General features: G+C 33.6%; 2 protein-coding genes across 2 annotated transcripts; one reads left to right on the plus strand and one right to left on the minus strand.

Moving 5' to 3' along the window:
• Positions 1-498: 498 nt before the first annotated feature.
• LOC106411636 (ras-related protein RABA1b) lies at positions 499-2,137 on the minus strand. The gene is made up of 2 exons (XM_013852427.3): positions 1,797-2,137; positions 499-1,042 (listed from the first exon to the last, which is right to left on the minus strand). The coding sequence occupies exons 1-2, from the start codon at positions 2,015-2,017 to the stop codon at positions 613-615; spliced, it is 651 nt and encodes a 216-aa protein (XP_013707881.1). The 5' UTR covers positions 2,018-2,137; the 3' UTR covers positions 499-612.
• Positions 2,138-5,712: 3,575 nt separating this feature from the next.
• BNAA08G23410D (precursor of CEP13) lies at positions 5,713-7,239 on the plus strand. Its single transcript, XM_048766421.1, has one exon. The coding sequence runs from the start codon at positions 6,663-6,665 to the stop codon at positions 6,933-6,935; it is 273 nt and encodes a 90-aa protein (XP_048622378.1). The 5' UTR covers positions 5,713-6,662; the 3' UTR covers positions 6,936-7,239.
• Positions 7,240-16,561: the final 9,322 nt, after the last annotated feature.

Genomic DNA, 16,561 nt, shown 5'->3' on the forward strand with positions numbered 1-16,561 from the left:
TATATTTCTTATTGTAAGATATATTTATTTTAAGATAAGACAAAAATATTTAATTTTAGTGTATAACCATTTATTTTTATTTTTATTTTTAAAATTTTGATATTATATTAATTATATTTTATTATTTGATGTATATAATATATATTGCATAGAACTTAAATGTGGGTTTAGATATAATATTACTAAATCTCATCAAAATATATTAAGTGGTAAAAAATATAAAAATAATTTCATTGTGAATATAAAACAAACAATATAATAATAGATTTTACTTATATAAAATATGTATACATATAAATTATTAATTTATAATTTTAATGAGACCATATATTTCTATAAATTTTTCTAAAAAAATATTATCTTATTATTTTGTTGATTTATGTTAAATTTTGAACCGATCCAAATTAGAACTGATAAAATTTATTAATTTATAGAGATAATTAATTTATCAATTATTAATTTATAGAAGTTTTACTTATTAATTTATAGAGATTCTACTATTATAAAAACTCATATAGATGTCAGTATTATTACAAAACAACAATAGAACCAAACAATGGACCATGGGGGGTTATAATTCTCACTCAACAGATTACAAAAAAAAAAAAGACTTCAACTTGAGCAGCAACCGAGTTTCTTCAAAGCAGAGACATCGTTTTTAACCTCGATCTTCTCACCTTTTGGAACAGATCCGTTCCCATCTTCACCAGCTTCCATTTGCTTCTTGCTTGTGATACGGTAAATCTGTGTCAAAACCTCTGCAAAGGCTTCCTCGACGTTGGTGGCTTCAAGTGCAGATGTTTCCATGAAGCAAAGCGACTCCTGCTCAGCATAGGATTTACCATCTTCCGTGGGAACAGCTAGTAGATGGCGGAGATCAGATTTGTTGCCGACGAGCATCACCACAATGTTAGGGTCTGTGTGGTTCTTGAGCTCCTTTAACCACCGGTCCACGTTCTCAAAAGTTGCACGGCGGGTGGTATCATATACTAGGAGCGCCCCAACGGCTCCACGGTAGTATGCACTTGTGATGGCACGGTACCTGTGACCAGAATCAAACCGAGAATCAATGATAAATTGAACAAATGTGCTAACAAAGCGATAGGCTTTGTAATCATTGGTCATACAAGAATATTCATATCCTAATCTAGATCAAGAACTCGAGGATGTGCATACTGATCTAATATTCAACAATTTTGCTATAAACTAATTTGCTAAAATCGTTTCAATGGAGGAAACCCTCCAGATTAATCCATGTCTTTGCACTTTTATTCCACATCAGCCTCATCAGTCTTAGCAGCAACCTAAGTAGTAAAAGTGAGCAAGTTCTTTGCTTACATTCTACAATAGTCTCTATTGTAGTGTTCCTGATTCTACTGATCATTAATCACATGCTCTTGTTCATCCATCCAAACCAGATTCAACTCAAGCAAATCATGCTCTTATTGAGTCAAACACGAAGACTAATTTTCAGAAGAGAGGCTATTATTTAATCTACAGTTACATTATTAGGTACCTCCATAATCTACCCTTCAATGATATGGTCAAATGAAGTCAACGTCTTCAAAGGAACAGTTTTTAAGTTTAAAAAGTCAACGGAGAGACTCTGTTTAACACACATTCACTACTCCAAATCCTAAAAACTAGACCTTTAAAAACGAATTCAATACCAAATTACCAAATAAAGATATATAGATTGAGCTGATAGATTCAATTCCAACGTAGGCTCATGAGCTAGATCTGTGCAAAGGAGCTAGTGATCTTAAAAACCGAAGAACGCAAAAAAAAAAAAGAACCTTTCTTGACCAGCAGTATCCCAAATCTGAGCCTTGATGACCTTTTCATCGACTTTCAAGGTCCGAGTTGCGAACTCGACGCCAATGGTGGATTTAGACTCGAGATTGAACTCGTTTTTGGTGAATCTGGAGAGGAGATTCGATTTGCCTACCCCAGAATCGCCTATGAGTACGACTTTGAAGAGGTAATCGTAGTCGTCTTCCACTTTGTACCCTGCCATTATCTCCGCTGCCGTCTCAAGGTGCTTCCTTCTCCTCAGCAGCGATTGATCTGAAGAGAGAGAGAGAGAGGAGAGGAGAGGAGTGTGAAGGTGTAAACTGAGATTTGAAATAAACTCGCGAAAGTGGTGTGAGAGTTAACGTGACTGCTGTTGATGGTCTGTGATAATAGGATGAGATCTGACCCGTTGATCTGTTGAGCGCGTAGGTGACTGTGGGGATTACGATATGGTTTTGACGGATTTACCCTTGTGTTTTAATGCAATGTGACGTATAGTTAATCACTGTAAAGCAAGGTTTAGTGCCATAAATGCCGTTTATACAACTATTGTGTGCATGTGTGTGTTTCTTTTTGAGAAATTATACGATTACTGTGTGCGTTTGAACTCGAGCATCTCCAAAACACACTCTATAACTTCAAATATGAATTGTTTTGCCCTCTAAAAGCATCTCCAAAAGACATTCTATAACTTCAGATATGAAGTTTTTTTGCTCTCCAAAAAAGAACTTCAAATTTGAAGTTTTGAAAGTTTTGAAGAATGGAACTCTATATTTGAAGTTTCATATTTTTATTTGTATTTTAGTCTCTACAACTACACATAACATTTATGATTCATATAAATATTTTATTGTATATTGTATTAATCCTTATAAAAATTATATCTCATAAATATTTTAATTTTTGTTTACAAAAATCTAAGTTTTACACATAAAATTAAATAAAACTTTAAAATATTTAAAACTAGATTTAGACAACAAAAATATACAAAAGAATTTTAACAAAAAAAACTTTTAAAAAATTACATGAAGACATAACTATTACACAAATTTAAATATTATAACACCATTATAGTCAGGTAAGTTTGATCCGGAACCTTCAGAATTTCCAAATATTGATCAATTTTTGTTTGTGTAACTGAAGATGGTTGTTGTTGTTGATGATGTCTTTTCGTACAATTTTTTCTTGTTCATATTGAATATATTCACGAGTATAAATATCATCGATAAAAGTTAGTCTTTTAGCAATATTTTATGTTTCTTGTTTTATTTTCTTGTTCTGATCTAATGTATTTACAAGTATTAATATTACTCAATTTCAACAGTTTTTCATCTTTAATCTACAAATTAAAAATGAGGAGAACCATTTTTACTTCGAAATGTACTAGTAGATTTTATATGCATTACGAAAATCACTTTATGGAATAATATGATATTTTGCTTGAAGTTTAATATTAATTAAGTTATTTTGCTTAAAATTTTATATTTTAATATAATATTTTATTAATTAATATTTTTGTAATATGTTTATATATGGGCTAGTTATTTGCAAAAGTTTTATGAATTTAAATTAGTTATGAGAAATATAAAGACCATATTATAAAATAAAAATAATTTTGAAGCTGAGTTTGAAGTTTTGCTTTTGGAGAATAACACATTTAAACTTCAAATACAGAGTTTTGGAAACTTCAAACTATAGTTCTTTTTTGGAGATGCTCTAAAAAGAAACTTTTAAAGAGTAAAACTCTATATTTGAAGTTTCATATTTTTATTTGCATTTTGGTTCTTACAATCACACATCACCTTTATGATTCATAAATATTTTCTCGTTTATTGTTTTAATCCTTAAAAAAATTATATCTCATAAATATTTTAAATTTTGTTTACATATTTTAAATTTTACACATAAAATTAAATACAATTTTAAAATAAGATTTAAAATATTTTAAACTAAACTTAGACAACAATAATATACAAAAAAAAACTTAACAAAAAAATTTTAAAAAATTACATGAAGACATAACTATTACACAAATTTAAATATTAGAACAACACTAATAGTCAGGTAAGTAACCTTCAAAATTTTCAAATATTGTCCAATTTTTTGTGTAAGTTAAGATGGTTGTTGTTGTTTTTTTTATATCTTTTTTGTAAAATTCTTTCTCGTTCATATCGAATATATTCACGAGTATTAATATCATCGAAAAGAAATTGGTCTTTTAGCAATATTTTATGTTTCTATTTTACTTTCTTGTTCCGGTCTAATGTATTTACAAGTATCAATATTACCCAATTTCAACAATTTTTATCTCGTAATCTACAAAGTAATATTACGAAATGCACAAATAGATCATATATGCATTACGAAAATCATTTTATGAAAAAATATGGTATTTTGTTTGAAGTTTAATATTAATTAAGCTATTTTTATTTAAATTTTTAAATTTTAATTGAATATTTTATTAATTAATATTGTTGTAATATGTTTATATATTTGCTAGTTATTTACAAAAGTTATAAGAATTCAAATTAGTTATGACAAATATAAGGACCATATTATAAAATATAAATAGATTTGAAGTTGAGTTTGAAGTTTTATTTTTGGAGAAAAACACTTTTAAACTTCAAATATAGAGTTTTAGAATCTTAAAAATAGAGTTCATTTTTGGAGATGCTCTAAAGGAATCTCTAAGAATTAGAAAAGAAAAAAATCGAATCAGCTTTAGATCATATGTTGCATATATCAACTATAAAGTTAATATATAATAATACTTGTTAGAATCTAACTAATCGATAAAAGAAAACAAGAAGATGTGAGAAATTGCTATCTTTAATTTGATAGTCACATAAATTACAATCTTTCCCCTACGACTCTCAGTTTAGTTTCTTAAGTTTTCTTGTCTTGTGATCATTTATCTAGCACTAGTGGAGTTTGGATAGGCTCTTGAAACCTTACATGTTTGCTCTTGATTGGACTCTATTGAGCTTATATCTAACCAAAGCATAAAATCATTTGTGTTATAGACCAGGTTACTACGTACTTATACCACGTTCATTTTTAGCAGCAAGAGTCTTGATTTACTCCTTTGTTGTATGAACTGTTTGTTTCTTCGTTAATGTTTTCATTACTTGTAGAACAACAAAAATCATTTCCGACCCCTAAATCTAGGCCTCTTCTTGGGTATTGATAACTCAAAAAGTTTAATGTACTAAAATTATGTCAATTTGTAATGTCTATTTAACCGAGTTTATGTTTTCTAGGTCTGGGCGTTCGGGTACCCGTTGGCATTCGGATCGGGTTTTTCGGGTTTTCGGATTTTCGGGTTTACGCTTCTAGGTCCCATACTAAAATTTTATTAGTACGGGTCGGGTTCGGATAATAACACTTCGGGTTCGGTTCAAAATTGTATTGCATCATAAAACCCATAAAGTAATCATATATCGTACGGATTCGGGTTATATCGGTTCGGTTCGGATATAACCAAAGTAAAAAACAATTTTTTTGAAGTAAAACATTAAGAAAAACATCTAAGTTAAATAAAAATTAATCTATCACATATAAAATTGATAAAATAACAATAAAATGTTAAATCAAGCATGAAAAAATATGTATTGTCTTATAGAGAGTAGACTTTTTATTTCAATGAGCAAATTATAAAATACTTATTTATAACTAATTGTGTACTTAAAGCATTTATTAGAATTTTAATATTTATTATTATATATAATATTACCACAAATATTGAATTTAATAATTGGAATACTTATATATATTTCAAAATATTTATATTGACTATTAATTTCGGATTTTTCGGATTACCCGTTTGGGTTCGGTTAATAACACTTCGGGTTCGGATATTTTTTGTACCACCCTACAAGACCCGTTCGGGTATTTTTACGTTTCGGGTCGGATAACGGGTCGGGTTTTTCGGTTCGGGTTCGGTTCGGATTTCGGGTTCCGGATTTTATGCCCAGGCCTAATGTTTTCACTAGATCTTCAAATATAGAGGTATGAAAAGTAATACTTTGAATAATTGTGTCCCATGGATAAAATTTTGCTACAAACACACAAAAGTCCAAAAATAAAAGCAGGCCCATAAAGTCATTATACTAGTAATTGCCACACTAATAATGAGCCATAGAAATAATTAACTTTTCGACTATGAATATGAAGAACATATCACTCCCTCAAGTTTTCTGGGCTCTTATGGAACACGTTTTCTCAGTCAGGAAGATAATTATTTAACTGAATGACATAATAAATTTGTTTCGTGTATTTCTTAATGTTTGTAGTGTTACATTTCTATGTCGAGCTCAGTTTTGCTATTCTTATAGTGGTAAACCACGCGTCTTTCGTCGGGTGGCACAAAACGTTCCGTGGATTTTAAAAGACCTGAGTTCGAATCCGCTACCAACTCAAATAAATACGGCGCATGGCCACCAGAGCTTTTCATATTTTCTCACCGGAAAAATGTTTACCCTTTTTTTTATTCTTATAGTAGTAACTTATATGCGGAATTATTATACAAAAATTCTAGTACTATTTACGTTTTGTAAATACCAATCAGAAGCATGTAGGGTGAGAGATTTATTGGTTTGCTGTTCTTGGAGTTAGAAAAGCAGAACCAATATATAAATTGATCATCCATTACACTGTTCTGTATATATACGAAGTCACCAATTTAGTTCATATGTACCTAACCCAAATTACCATTGACCTAGATTTACTCCATTTTCTCCCTCTATATATAGATCCACTCTATCATTCATCTACACAAAACACACTATACAAACTCCAAAAAATAAAGCCAAAACTTTCCTTGCTTCACCAATAATTAACCCCTACTATTATAAAGTTAATCATAGGAAATGGCTTGTCCAAGGGTCTCCATTTTGACTATTTGCTTATTACTTTTTGTTGTAGGATTTGCCTCGCAACCTTGTGAAGCTAGAAAGGTTTTAATGCCTTACAATGCAAGCAAGGGATTGTTTCTTAGTGCCTTACCAAAGGGTAATGTGCCACCTTCGGGTCCAAGCGACAAGGGTCACACTTTTCAGCCGGAGGATTATTTGGACAAGCATATGGTTCCGGAGATTCACCGCCAACTAGGATCAGTCCCTAGCCCCGGCGTTGGTCATTAGGCACATTGATTACCGACTTTATATATTTATTGTAGCTTTCATTTCATGATATTATCATATATCATACCTTACGGCGTCTTATGAAGAATGGTTGTGCCTGTGTGTCGTTATATATGATCTAATACCAAGTACTGAAATAGATGTGTTTTGTGTGTGTGTGATCAGTAACTGAGAATAAAAAATCATTATTTTGCAATTCACTTTGACATCTGTTTAACGTGCATGTGCTATGGTATATGTATTTAATTACATCCAGCTCTTTGTCGCGTTCAAACACTACAAGAAAACAGGGAGATTCTGATGGCCGAAATCGTCGGAAATTCGTCGGAATAGACCGATTCCGACGAATTTCCGACGAACCCGTCCGTCGGTATCGTTTCGTCGGAAAAAAAAAATTCGTCGGAATTTCGTCAGAACTTCCGACGACTTTCTGACGAATACCGAGAAACGTCATTCTGACGAACTTCCGACGATATTACGATGCGGATACACGAGACCAGAGTTCATTGGAAAACAACGTACCGACGAAGAACGTTGGTAGAAAACAACGTTGGTAGAAAACAATTTCGTCAGAAAACAACGTCGGTAGAGTGTTCCTCGGTTTATTCCGACGAACTTTGGGCGTCGGAAATTACCGACGGACGATGTTCGTCGGAATATACCGACGAACCACGTTCGTCGGAAATTACCGACGGACAACGTTCGTCGGAATATACCGACGAACCACGTTTGTCGGTATATTCCGACGGAAATGTGGTTTGTCGGTAAATTCCGACGGATATATGTCCGTCGGTATATTCCGACGACCATTGTCCGTCGGTATATACCCATTTTTTTTTACAAATTAATTTTGCATTTTTATATATTTTTTGATATTAATAAATTTAAAAAATCGGAAATTTAAAACTAATAATATTATAAAATTTAAATTCATAAAAACCGAAATAGGAAAAAAACATTCATAAAGTTTAAAATTCATACAAACCGAAATAGAAAAAAAAACATTCCGAAAGTTTTAAAAAGCCGAAATAAACTAAGATGAACTCGAAGACATCAAACGATCTAGCTTCTGCATAATCTCGGTGTTGAACTTCTTCTGGGATGCCAACTCAGCAAGGGTAGTGGCATTCTCCGAACGGATAGTGGCATTCTCCGAAAGGATAGTGGTGTTCTGCTCCTCCAATGCCCCAATCCGTTCATCTTTGTCATGTAGCTCCTCGAGAATCATGGGATCGGCATACGGAGCTTGCGAAGAAGATGCCGGATACGAAGAAGCACGACGGGCCAACCCAACTAAACGGCCTCCTTTCCTTTTAGGAACCGCCTACAAAAATATTTAAAGTAAGTAAATAGGGACAAGTAAGTAATCGACATTATAAAAAAAATATATTAATAAAAAAAATTACCTTTTCAACCATCTCATTTATTTGCAATAGAGACAGGTTGGTTGAAGCTCTCGTGGAGTCGCCGTCATCAAAGAGAGGCTGAGATTGAGAAACTATCTCAGCTTCCACCAAATCAACTACACCTTTGATCACGGGGTCCTGAATTTGACCCGTCGTCTTGTTAGTGTGAGCCACCTTAATGAGTTGGAGACGATCAACGGGATTACCGTCATTTGCTTCGATCTAAAAAAACCGCCATTATTAGCCAAGAAATATATAAAATATTTATTTAAAAAATATAAAGATAAATAATAATAAAAAACTTACAAGTTCATCCTCCTTAGTAGACATGGAGCAAGCGCCGAGGTTGTGCACATACATACCTTTCCCGCCACGATCGCTCTTCCGGTTCTTGGAGTTCCTAGAAGACGTCTCTGCAGTGTCTTCCTTCTCCCAATGAGCTATCAACTGCTCCCACACCGTCCCGTTGATGAACCGTGGCTTCTTGTTCTTCTGCCAAACTTTCTTCCACGCGTTTATCTGCTTTGTGTAAGAGTCCATGGCCTTTTCGTTGAATTTCTTACGGACTGTTTCCGTAAGATCGGAGTGCCAGTTGAACTCTTGCTACAAAACAAACACAATTTAATAAGTAAATATATGTAAAAAAATGTAAAAACTTTAAAAAAATGAAGAGTTACTATACCGCAAACTGACGAAACCACAACTCTCGTTCGTCGGAAGGGATCACACTCCACTTTGGATATCCAAAACGGAGCATGGAGTACATCATCTGGTTGATGCTCCGGCTAATGCCATTTTTCGACTTGGTGAACCTTTTAAAAAAATACAAGTTAGCAAGTTAATTAAAGGAAAAAATATAACGGTACAAATAAAAAAAAATACTAACCAAGTGCTATGGCCTCGTAGTGGGTTGGGTTGGAGAAACGGGAGATGCTCTCGACCTGGTTGTTGAACCAATAGATGAACCGGCATGACCCCCGGATCCTGTTGAGCAGCAGCGTGAGGGGCAGCGTGAGGGGCAGAGGGAGCTGGAGCGGGAAAATATGCGGGAACCGAGTCATGAGACGATACCGATGCACGGGAACCGCTCACCGAACTACGTCGAAGACGGGCTGCGGGGCGGGCTTCATCCTCGGCCCTAAAAAAAAAAAATTAACCAATCAAACATATTTTCATTTATATATTTACAAAAGGTTTTATAAACGTTTTAAAAAAAACTATTAAACCTTTTACATATATATATATATATATATATGTAAAAGGTTTAATAGTTTATTAGTGGAAACTTAAAAAAAATTATAAAAAATTTTAAAATTTTTATTATACATGGTTTACATATATATATATATATATATATATATATGTATACAAAATTATAAAAAATTTATAAATATAGAAAAATGTTGTTAAAAATTTATAAATGAAGAAAAATTTTGTTAAATATTTATATTTTTTTTAAAAAACGTTTTATTATACATAGTTTATTAGTGGAAACTTAAAAAAAATTATAAAAAATTTTAAAATTTTTATTATACATGATTTACATATATATATATATATGTATACAAAATTATAAAAAATTTATAAATATAGAAAAATGTTGTTAAAAATTTATAAATGAAGAAAAATGTTGTTAAATATTTATATTTTTTGTAAAAAAACGTTTTATTATACATAGTTTATTAGTGGAAACTTAAAAAAAAATTATAAAAAATTTTAAAATTTTTATTATACATGATTTACATATATATATATATATATATATATATATATATATGTATACAAAATTATAAAAAAATTTGTTAAATATAGAAAAATGTTGTTAAATATAGAAAAATGTTGTTAAATATTTTTAAAAAATTTTAAAAACGTTTTAAAAAATCAAAAAACATTTTTAAAAATCAAAAAACGTTTTTAAAAATAAAAAAAACGTTTTAAAAAATCAAAAAATGTTCCAAAAAAAACTAAAACAACAATCCAAACAACAATCCTAACTTATATATCCTAAACTATCCATTCAATCCTAAAATTTTCAATCAAACAACCTAAAATCCGAGATCAACTTCCAAAACCCTAAACAATTGATAAAAAAAAAGGTTTGGGATGATTCTTACATGATTTGGGGTTTGGGGAAGAGATATGAGGGAGAGGAGAGGATTCGCCGGTGAAGAGAGGTGGAGAAAGGCCGGAATCGCCGGAGAGGGGGAGAAATCGCCGGAGTGTTTGTGAGAGAGAGAGGCCGCGGAGATAACGAAGAAGAAAGGTGAAGGGCTTTTATTTCCGAGGATTCCGACGGACACGGGTTCGTCGGTATTCCGTCGGTATAATTAAAATATACCAAATGCCGATTCGCGAAAATTTTCAAGCGGTTTGGTTCTCCCGGGCTAATTGAAATTCCGACGGAACGTGTCCGTCAGTATTTTCCGACGGACACATTCCGTCGGTATATTCCGACGGAATTCCGACGACTTAGTGTTTAGGGTGTTCATTTCAAGTTTCTAAATGCAAAATCCAAATCTTTGATAATATATATAGTATTTGCATAAAGATTTAACAATAAAAATGTTTTATAACACGATTTTACACAACAACATTTTTTTGTAGTGTAAGCTTATATAAATATGATTGTATAAGTATATAATGTTAAGATGAGATGTTATGAAAACAATGATATGCATACATAAATATTTTAATGAGTTGTTATATTTGAACGGTTGCGATCTAATACTATACTAAACACTTATTATGTGTTATTTTCATAGTTTTGGCATCTAAATTTATAGATTTTTATGATTGAAACTTTATAGAAAAACATGTCGTCGGTATTTTCCGACGAAATACCGACGACCTTTACAATTTTCAATGAAACCCGTTGTCGTCGCTATGTCGTCGGTATATTGCGAGGGATTTCCGACGGACCATTAAAAAAAAAAAAAAAAAAAAACTAATCAGAATCTTCTGAATCTTCATCAAACTCCCCAACCTCGGCTTCCGGCTCTGAATGTACGACAGCATCATGTCCAAACACAGTCAAATTCTCAACGAGTTGAACATTTTCCAAATCTTCAACTGCCTGGGCGTTGCTGGTAGACTCTGGTTGCAATGGTTCATCATCATCAGAAGTTCCATCCACTCGTCCTCTTGGGTTGATTTGCGTTACAGTAACCCATGGATCATCTCTGTACGTCACCCGAGGGTAACTGATGTAGCACACCTATACATATCAATTATACAAGTATTAGTTCAATATATAACATTAATTAATTATATTGGTAAAAAATTATGAATAGATTGACATACCTGATCAGCTTGCGAACCAAGAATGAAGGGATCATAATATTGAAGTTTCCGCCGCGAATGGACTGATGTAACACCAAACGCATCAATCTTCACTCCTCTATCTGGGGTGGTGTCATACCAATCACAATAGAATACTACACAACGCAATCCAACCATTCCAGGAAATTGGATTTCCAATATTTCTTTTATGTTGCCGTAGTAGACATCGTCACCAGAAGAAGATGAAACACCAGCATCATATGTTGTCTTAGAATGACCTTTCCTTGTGAATGCATATCCTCGCGTACAAAATTTAGGATATGATTTGACCACATAGTTTGGTCCCTGCACAAATTCGCGTATCCAATCATCGAACACAAGACCTCTGGCCAAACCATCATTCACCTATAAAAAAAAAACATATATGATTGCAAAATTAATTAGTTTATATATATTAAATTTAAACTAATCATTTGCATAGGGTAATATGATATATGACTCACATAACTACGAAGCCACGCAGCAAATCCGTTATCTCTAAGTTGTCGAAGCTCATCTTCTGTTGCATGCCTGTGAGTCATACGCAACTCCGCCATATATACACTATATACAAAAATATTATCAATATGAAATAAATTTATTGAATATTAATCTAACAATAAATGAATAAATATTTTTACCTCTCATATTGTAGAACATCTTCACAGTTGGTGAGCAAATATGTTTGCAAATGAGCGTGCTCAGTGTCCGTAAGTCTCCGCTTCGTGAATTTTCCACTAAGTCGTCCTATTTCCTTGAACATGCTTGGGACAGTAACATGATATGTTGCTCTCTCCCCTCTATCATCATGCCGAGCAGGTCTTCGGTGTTTTGTTTGCACTTCTGGTGGAAAATAATTTTCAGCAAAGATTGCAGTTTCTTCATTGATCACCTGTGCCACTATAGATCCTTCCACCCTGCTTTGATTTTTGACCATCTTCTTCAGATGATGCATATAACGCTCAAAAATATACATCCATCTGTACTGCACAGGACCACCAAGTTCCAATTCTCTTGCGAGATGAATAGCAAGATGTTCCATTACATCAAAGAATGATGGAGGAAATATCTTCTCAAGGTTGCACATGCTGACTGGTGCGTTTGTCTTCAAATTATTAATACCCTCTTCAGTCACTACTCTGCTGCATAAGTCGCGGAAAAAAAACACTAATCCCTGCAATGGCTTCATGAACATTACGTGGCAATAATGCGGAAAAAGCAAACGGAAGGAGGCGCTGCATAATTACATGACAATCATGACTCTTCAAGCCAGTAAACTTTCCTTCGCTTCTATCAACGCAGTTCCCCAAATTTGATGCATATCCGTCAGGAAATTTCACTTTATCTGTAATCCAATCAAAGAACTCTTCTTTTCTAGCACCATCTAGCCGATAAATGGGAAAAGGGGCCGTACCGTTCTCATCAACGTGAAGTTCAGAACGATCACAAATATCGACTAAATCCAACCTTGACTTCAAATTATCCTTCGTTTTACCTTGGATGTTAAGGACTGTGTTCATCAGATTATCGAAGAAGTTCTTCTCAATATGCATGACATCTAAATTATGCCGCAATAGATGACTCTCCCAATATGGCAGATCCCAGAAAATACTCTTTTTGTGCCAGTTATGTAGCTCTCCAACCGCATTGACTCGAATGTTTTCATGTCCACCTACATCTGGCGTCCTTTCTGCATCAAAATACCTAAACTGCTTCAACAAATCTTTCCCACTAACTTCCTCAGGTGGACCATCAAACACCTGCTTGTTCTTCGTAAACGAAGTCTTACTCCTGCGGTATGGATGATCAGGTGGTAGAAATCGTCTGTGACAGTCAAACCAACACGTTTTCCTTCCGTTCTTTAGTTGGAAAGCATCTGTGTCATCTTGACAATATGGACATGATAGCTTCCCATGTGTTGTCCATCCAGATAACATACCATATGCTGGAAAGTCACTTATTGTCCACATAAGTACTGCCCGCATCTGAAAGTTTTCTTTGCGCGAAACATCGTATGTCTCAAAACCATGCGCCCATAGTTGTTGCAACTCATATATTAGTGGTTGAAGAAACACATCTAGTGATCTTTTAGGATGATCTGGCCCGGGGACGAGAATTGAGAGAAACAAAAACTCTCGTCGCATGCACAAGCTCGGCCGTAAGTTGTACGGTGTCACAATAACTGGCCATAGAGAATACTGCCTTCCATGCTTTCCAAATGGGCTGAAACCATCAGTAGATAATCCAAGATAAACATTTCTTCTCTCTTCCGCAAATTCTGGATATGTTGACTGGAAATGTTTCCAAGCCTTTGCATCTGAAGGATGTCTAATCTCACCATTTGTGGAATGCTCTGCATGCCATCTCATTGCTTTTGCTGTGCGCTCACACTGATACAACCTCTTCAATCTTTCCGTCAAAGGCAAATACCACATTCTTTTGAATGGGATCGGAACTCTCCCCCTCGTCTCCTGATAACGAGGTTTCCCACAAAATTTGCATACATTCCGTGTCTCATCCGCTCTCCAGTAGATCATGCAGTTGTCAATACATACATCTATCACTTCATACGGTAGTTGAAGACCTGCAACAAGTTTCTGAACCTCGTAGTATGAACTCGGTGCAAGGTTATCCTCAGGTAGAATACCTTTGACAAAATCAGTAATCGCATCCATACATTCTTCAGCCAAATTATAGTCTGTCTTAATACCCATTAATCTAGTTGCAGATGATAAGACTGAATGACCATCTCTACAATTTTGATACAAAGGTTGTTTTCCTGCATCCAACATGTCAAAAAATCTCCTAGACTCGGGGTTTGGTTCTTCCCCTCTATAATGATCATGTACCATCTGCTCAGTACCTACACCATAATCTATATCCGTTCTAGATTCTTCTAACCTAATATCAGGCTGAGGTTCACTAACAGGCTGAGGTTCGCTAGTACTACCATATTCATAACCAGTTTCCCCATGAAGGTACCAAACTTTATAATTACGTGAAAACCCTTTCATATACAAATGAGTCCAAACATCAAATTCTTTTATAACCTTATTATTATTGCAAGAAGAGCAGGGACATCTTAACATACCACTTTTTGCATCCGGTTGCTGTTGAACAAGCCTCATGAATTCTCCAATCCCTTGAACGTATTCTTCCGTAAGCAAATTGGTGTTCGGATCCAAATGAGGTTTATCCATCCACGAACGATAATAAACTTCTGAAGACATGATTTTCACGGAATTGTTATGACTAAAGAGAATGAAGAGAGAATGAAGTGTGAATGAGTTGAATGAGGAGGGGTTGTACTTATAGGAAATTGCTTACGGACCTCCGACGACTTTCCGACGAAATTCCGACGGATGTAAAGCAGTCCGTAGGAATTCCGTCGGAATTGTCCAATCCCAAACGGCTATACAACGGTCATATATATTTGTCGGCAACGGTCACATGGTTCGTCGGAATTCCATCGGAAAATACCGACGGAATTCCGACGACTTTGCTGTTAATCGGAATGTCGTCGGAAAGTCGTCGGAATATACCGACGAACTTCCGACGACTACAACGGTTACATTTTTTATCAGAATGTCGTCGAAAAGTCGTCGGAAAATTCCGACGAACCATAATTCGTCAGAATTCCGTCGGAAATGGCCGACGGAATTCCGACGACTTAATTTTTTTGGATTTCGTCGGAAATTTGTCAGTATTCCGTCACAAATGTCCGACGACCTTGGTGTCCGTCGGAACCTCCGTCGGAATTCGGTGTGTTTTCTTGTAGTGAAAGAGATTCAAAAACAAATAGTTTTTTCTTTTTTTTTGTAACTAAAAACAAATAGTTATGTTCGTATAACTTTATAAGTTTTAACAATTCGAAAGCTTCGTTTTGGCATTTCTATAGAAAAAAAATATTCTGGATCATATTAATGTACGTTTGCACATGAATATAAACAATTAAACATTTTGACCAAAAAAAAAAAACAATTAAACATGATACATGAACATTTGTTTGGTGCCCACTATAATCGGGATAATGTAAATATGTTGCGTACGTCAGGAGTGGGCAAAAAAAACAAACCAAACCGAACCAACCGAACCAAAACCGATTCAAACCGAACCAAAGTCTATTTCAAACCATTCGTTTGAAGATTTCTCCAACCCGAACCGAAAAACCGATGTGTTTTTGTAATTATTTAAATTAAAAATATTAGTAATACTAATATACTAAAATTCTAATACCAAACCACATATTTTTCATTTTTCATTCATTAACATATATTCTTCTAACCTAATATGTAATCATCAAAATATTTGATTAAAAAAAATAGAAAATCTGTATTTTTATTTTCTTATATATGTAAACGTGTATGTTAAATCTAAACCTAAAACATAAAGCAAATTTTATTAAAGACAAAATTTATTCTCTATAGCGTCACATGAAAAATGTTTCATTGCAGTTTTTTTGATAATGATATAAGAGACATTACTAATGATGTTGATTTTTTATTTTAGTTAACTTTCATTTGTTTTAATTCTTACATACTTTGTGACTTTTTAAAAGGTTTTTGTTTAAGTTTTATATTGAATTTAGTTAACATAGTTTATTTTTACATAATCTATGTTTTAAAACATAATTTCTCTTAAAAAATTAAACTAAGAAAAAGATCCGGAAAACAAACCAAACTGAATATAAATCGGACTGAATACAAACCGAACCAAACCAAACTAAATATGGTTTGTTTCGGTTGGGAAAATACTAGAACTAAATTAACCAAACTGAACGAGCCGCCTGAACCGAACCGAGAAAATCCCACCCCTAGAGTACGTAAACCAAATTCATCAGGAAGGATATAAGCCTTGTCTTTATAAGTAAAAAATTATTGGAAAGCTCAGTTAAAAAAAAAA

Source organism: Brassica napus, chromosome C8 (genome assembly GCF_020379485.1).
Source record: "Brassica napus cultivar Da-Ae chromosome C8, Da-Ae, whole genome shotgun sequence".
Taxonomy (NCBI): domain Eukaryota; kingdom Viridiplantae; phylum Streptophyta; class Magnoliopsida; order Brassicales; family Brassicaceae; genus Brassica; species Brassica napus.

Bases quoted from the DNA above. Each gene is read 5' to 3' on its own strand.
- BNAA08G23410D (XM_048766421.1), top strand. From the start codon at position 6,663: ATGGCTTGTCCAAGGGTCTCCATTTTGACTATTTGCTTATTACTTTTT.
- LOC106411636 (XM_013852427.3), bottom strand. From the start codon at position 2,017: ATGGCAGGGTACAAAGTGGAAGACGACTACGATTACCTCTTCAAAGTC. The intron at 1,043-1,796 runs GTTCTTTTTTTT...TTCTGGTCACAG, and splicing joins GATACTGCTGGTCAAGAAAG to GTACCGTGCCATCACAAGTG.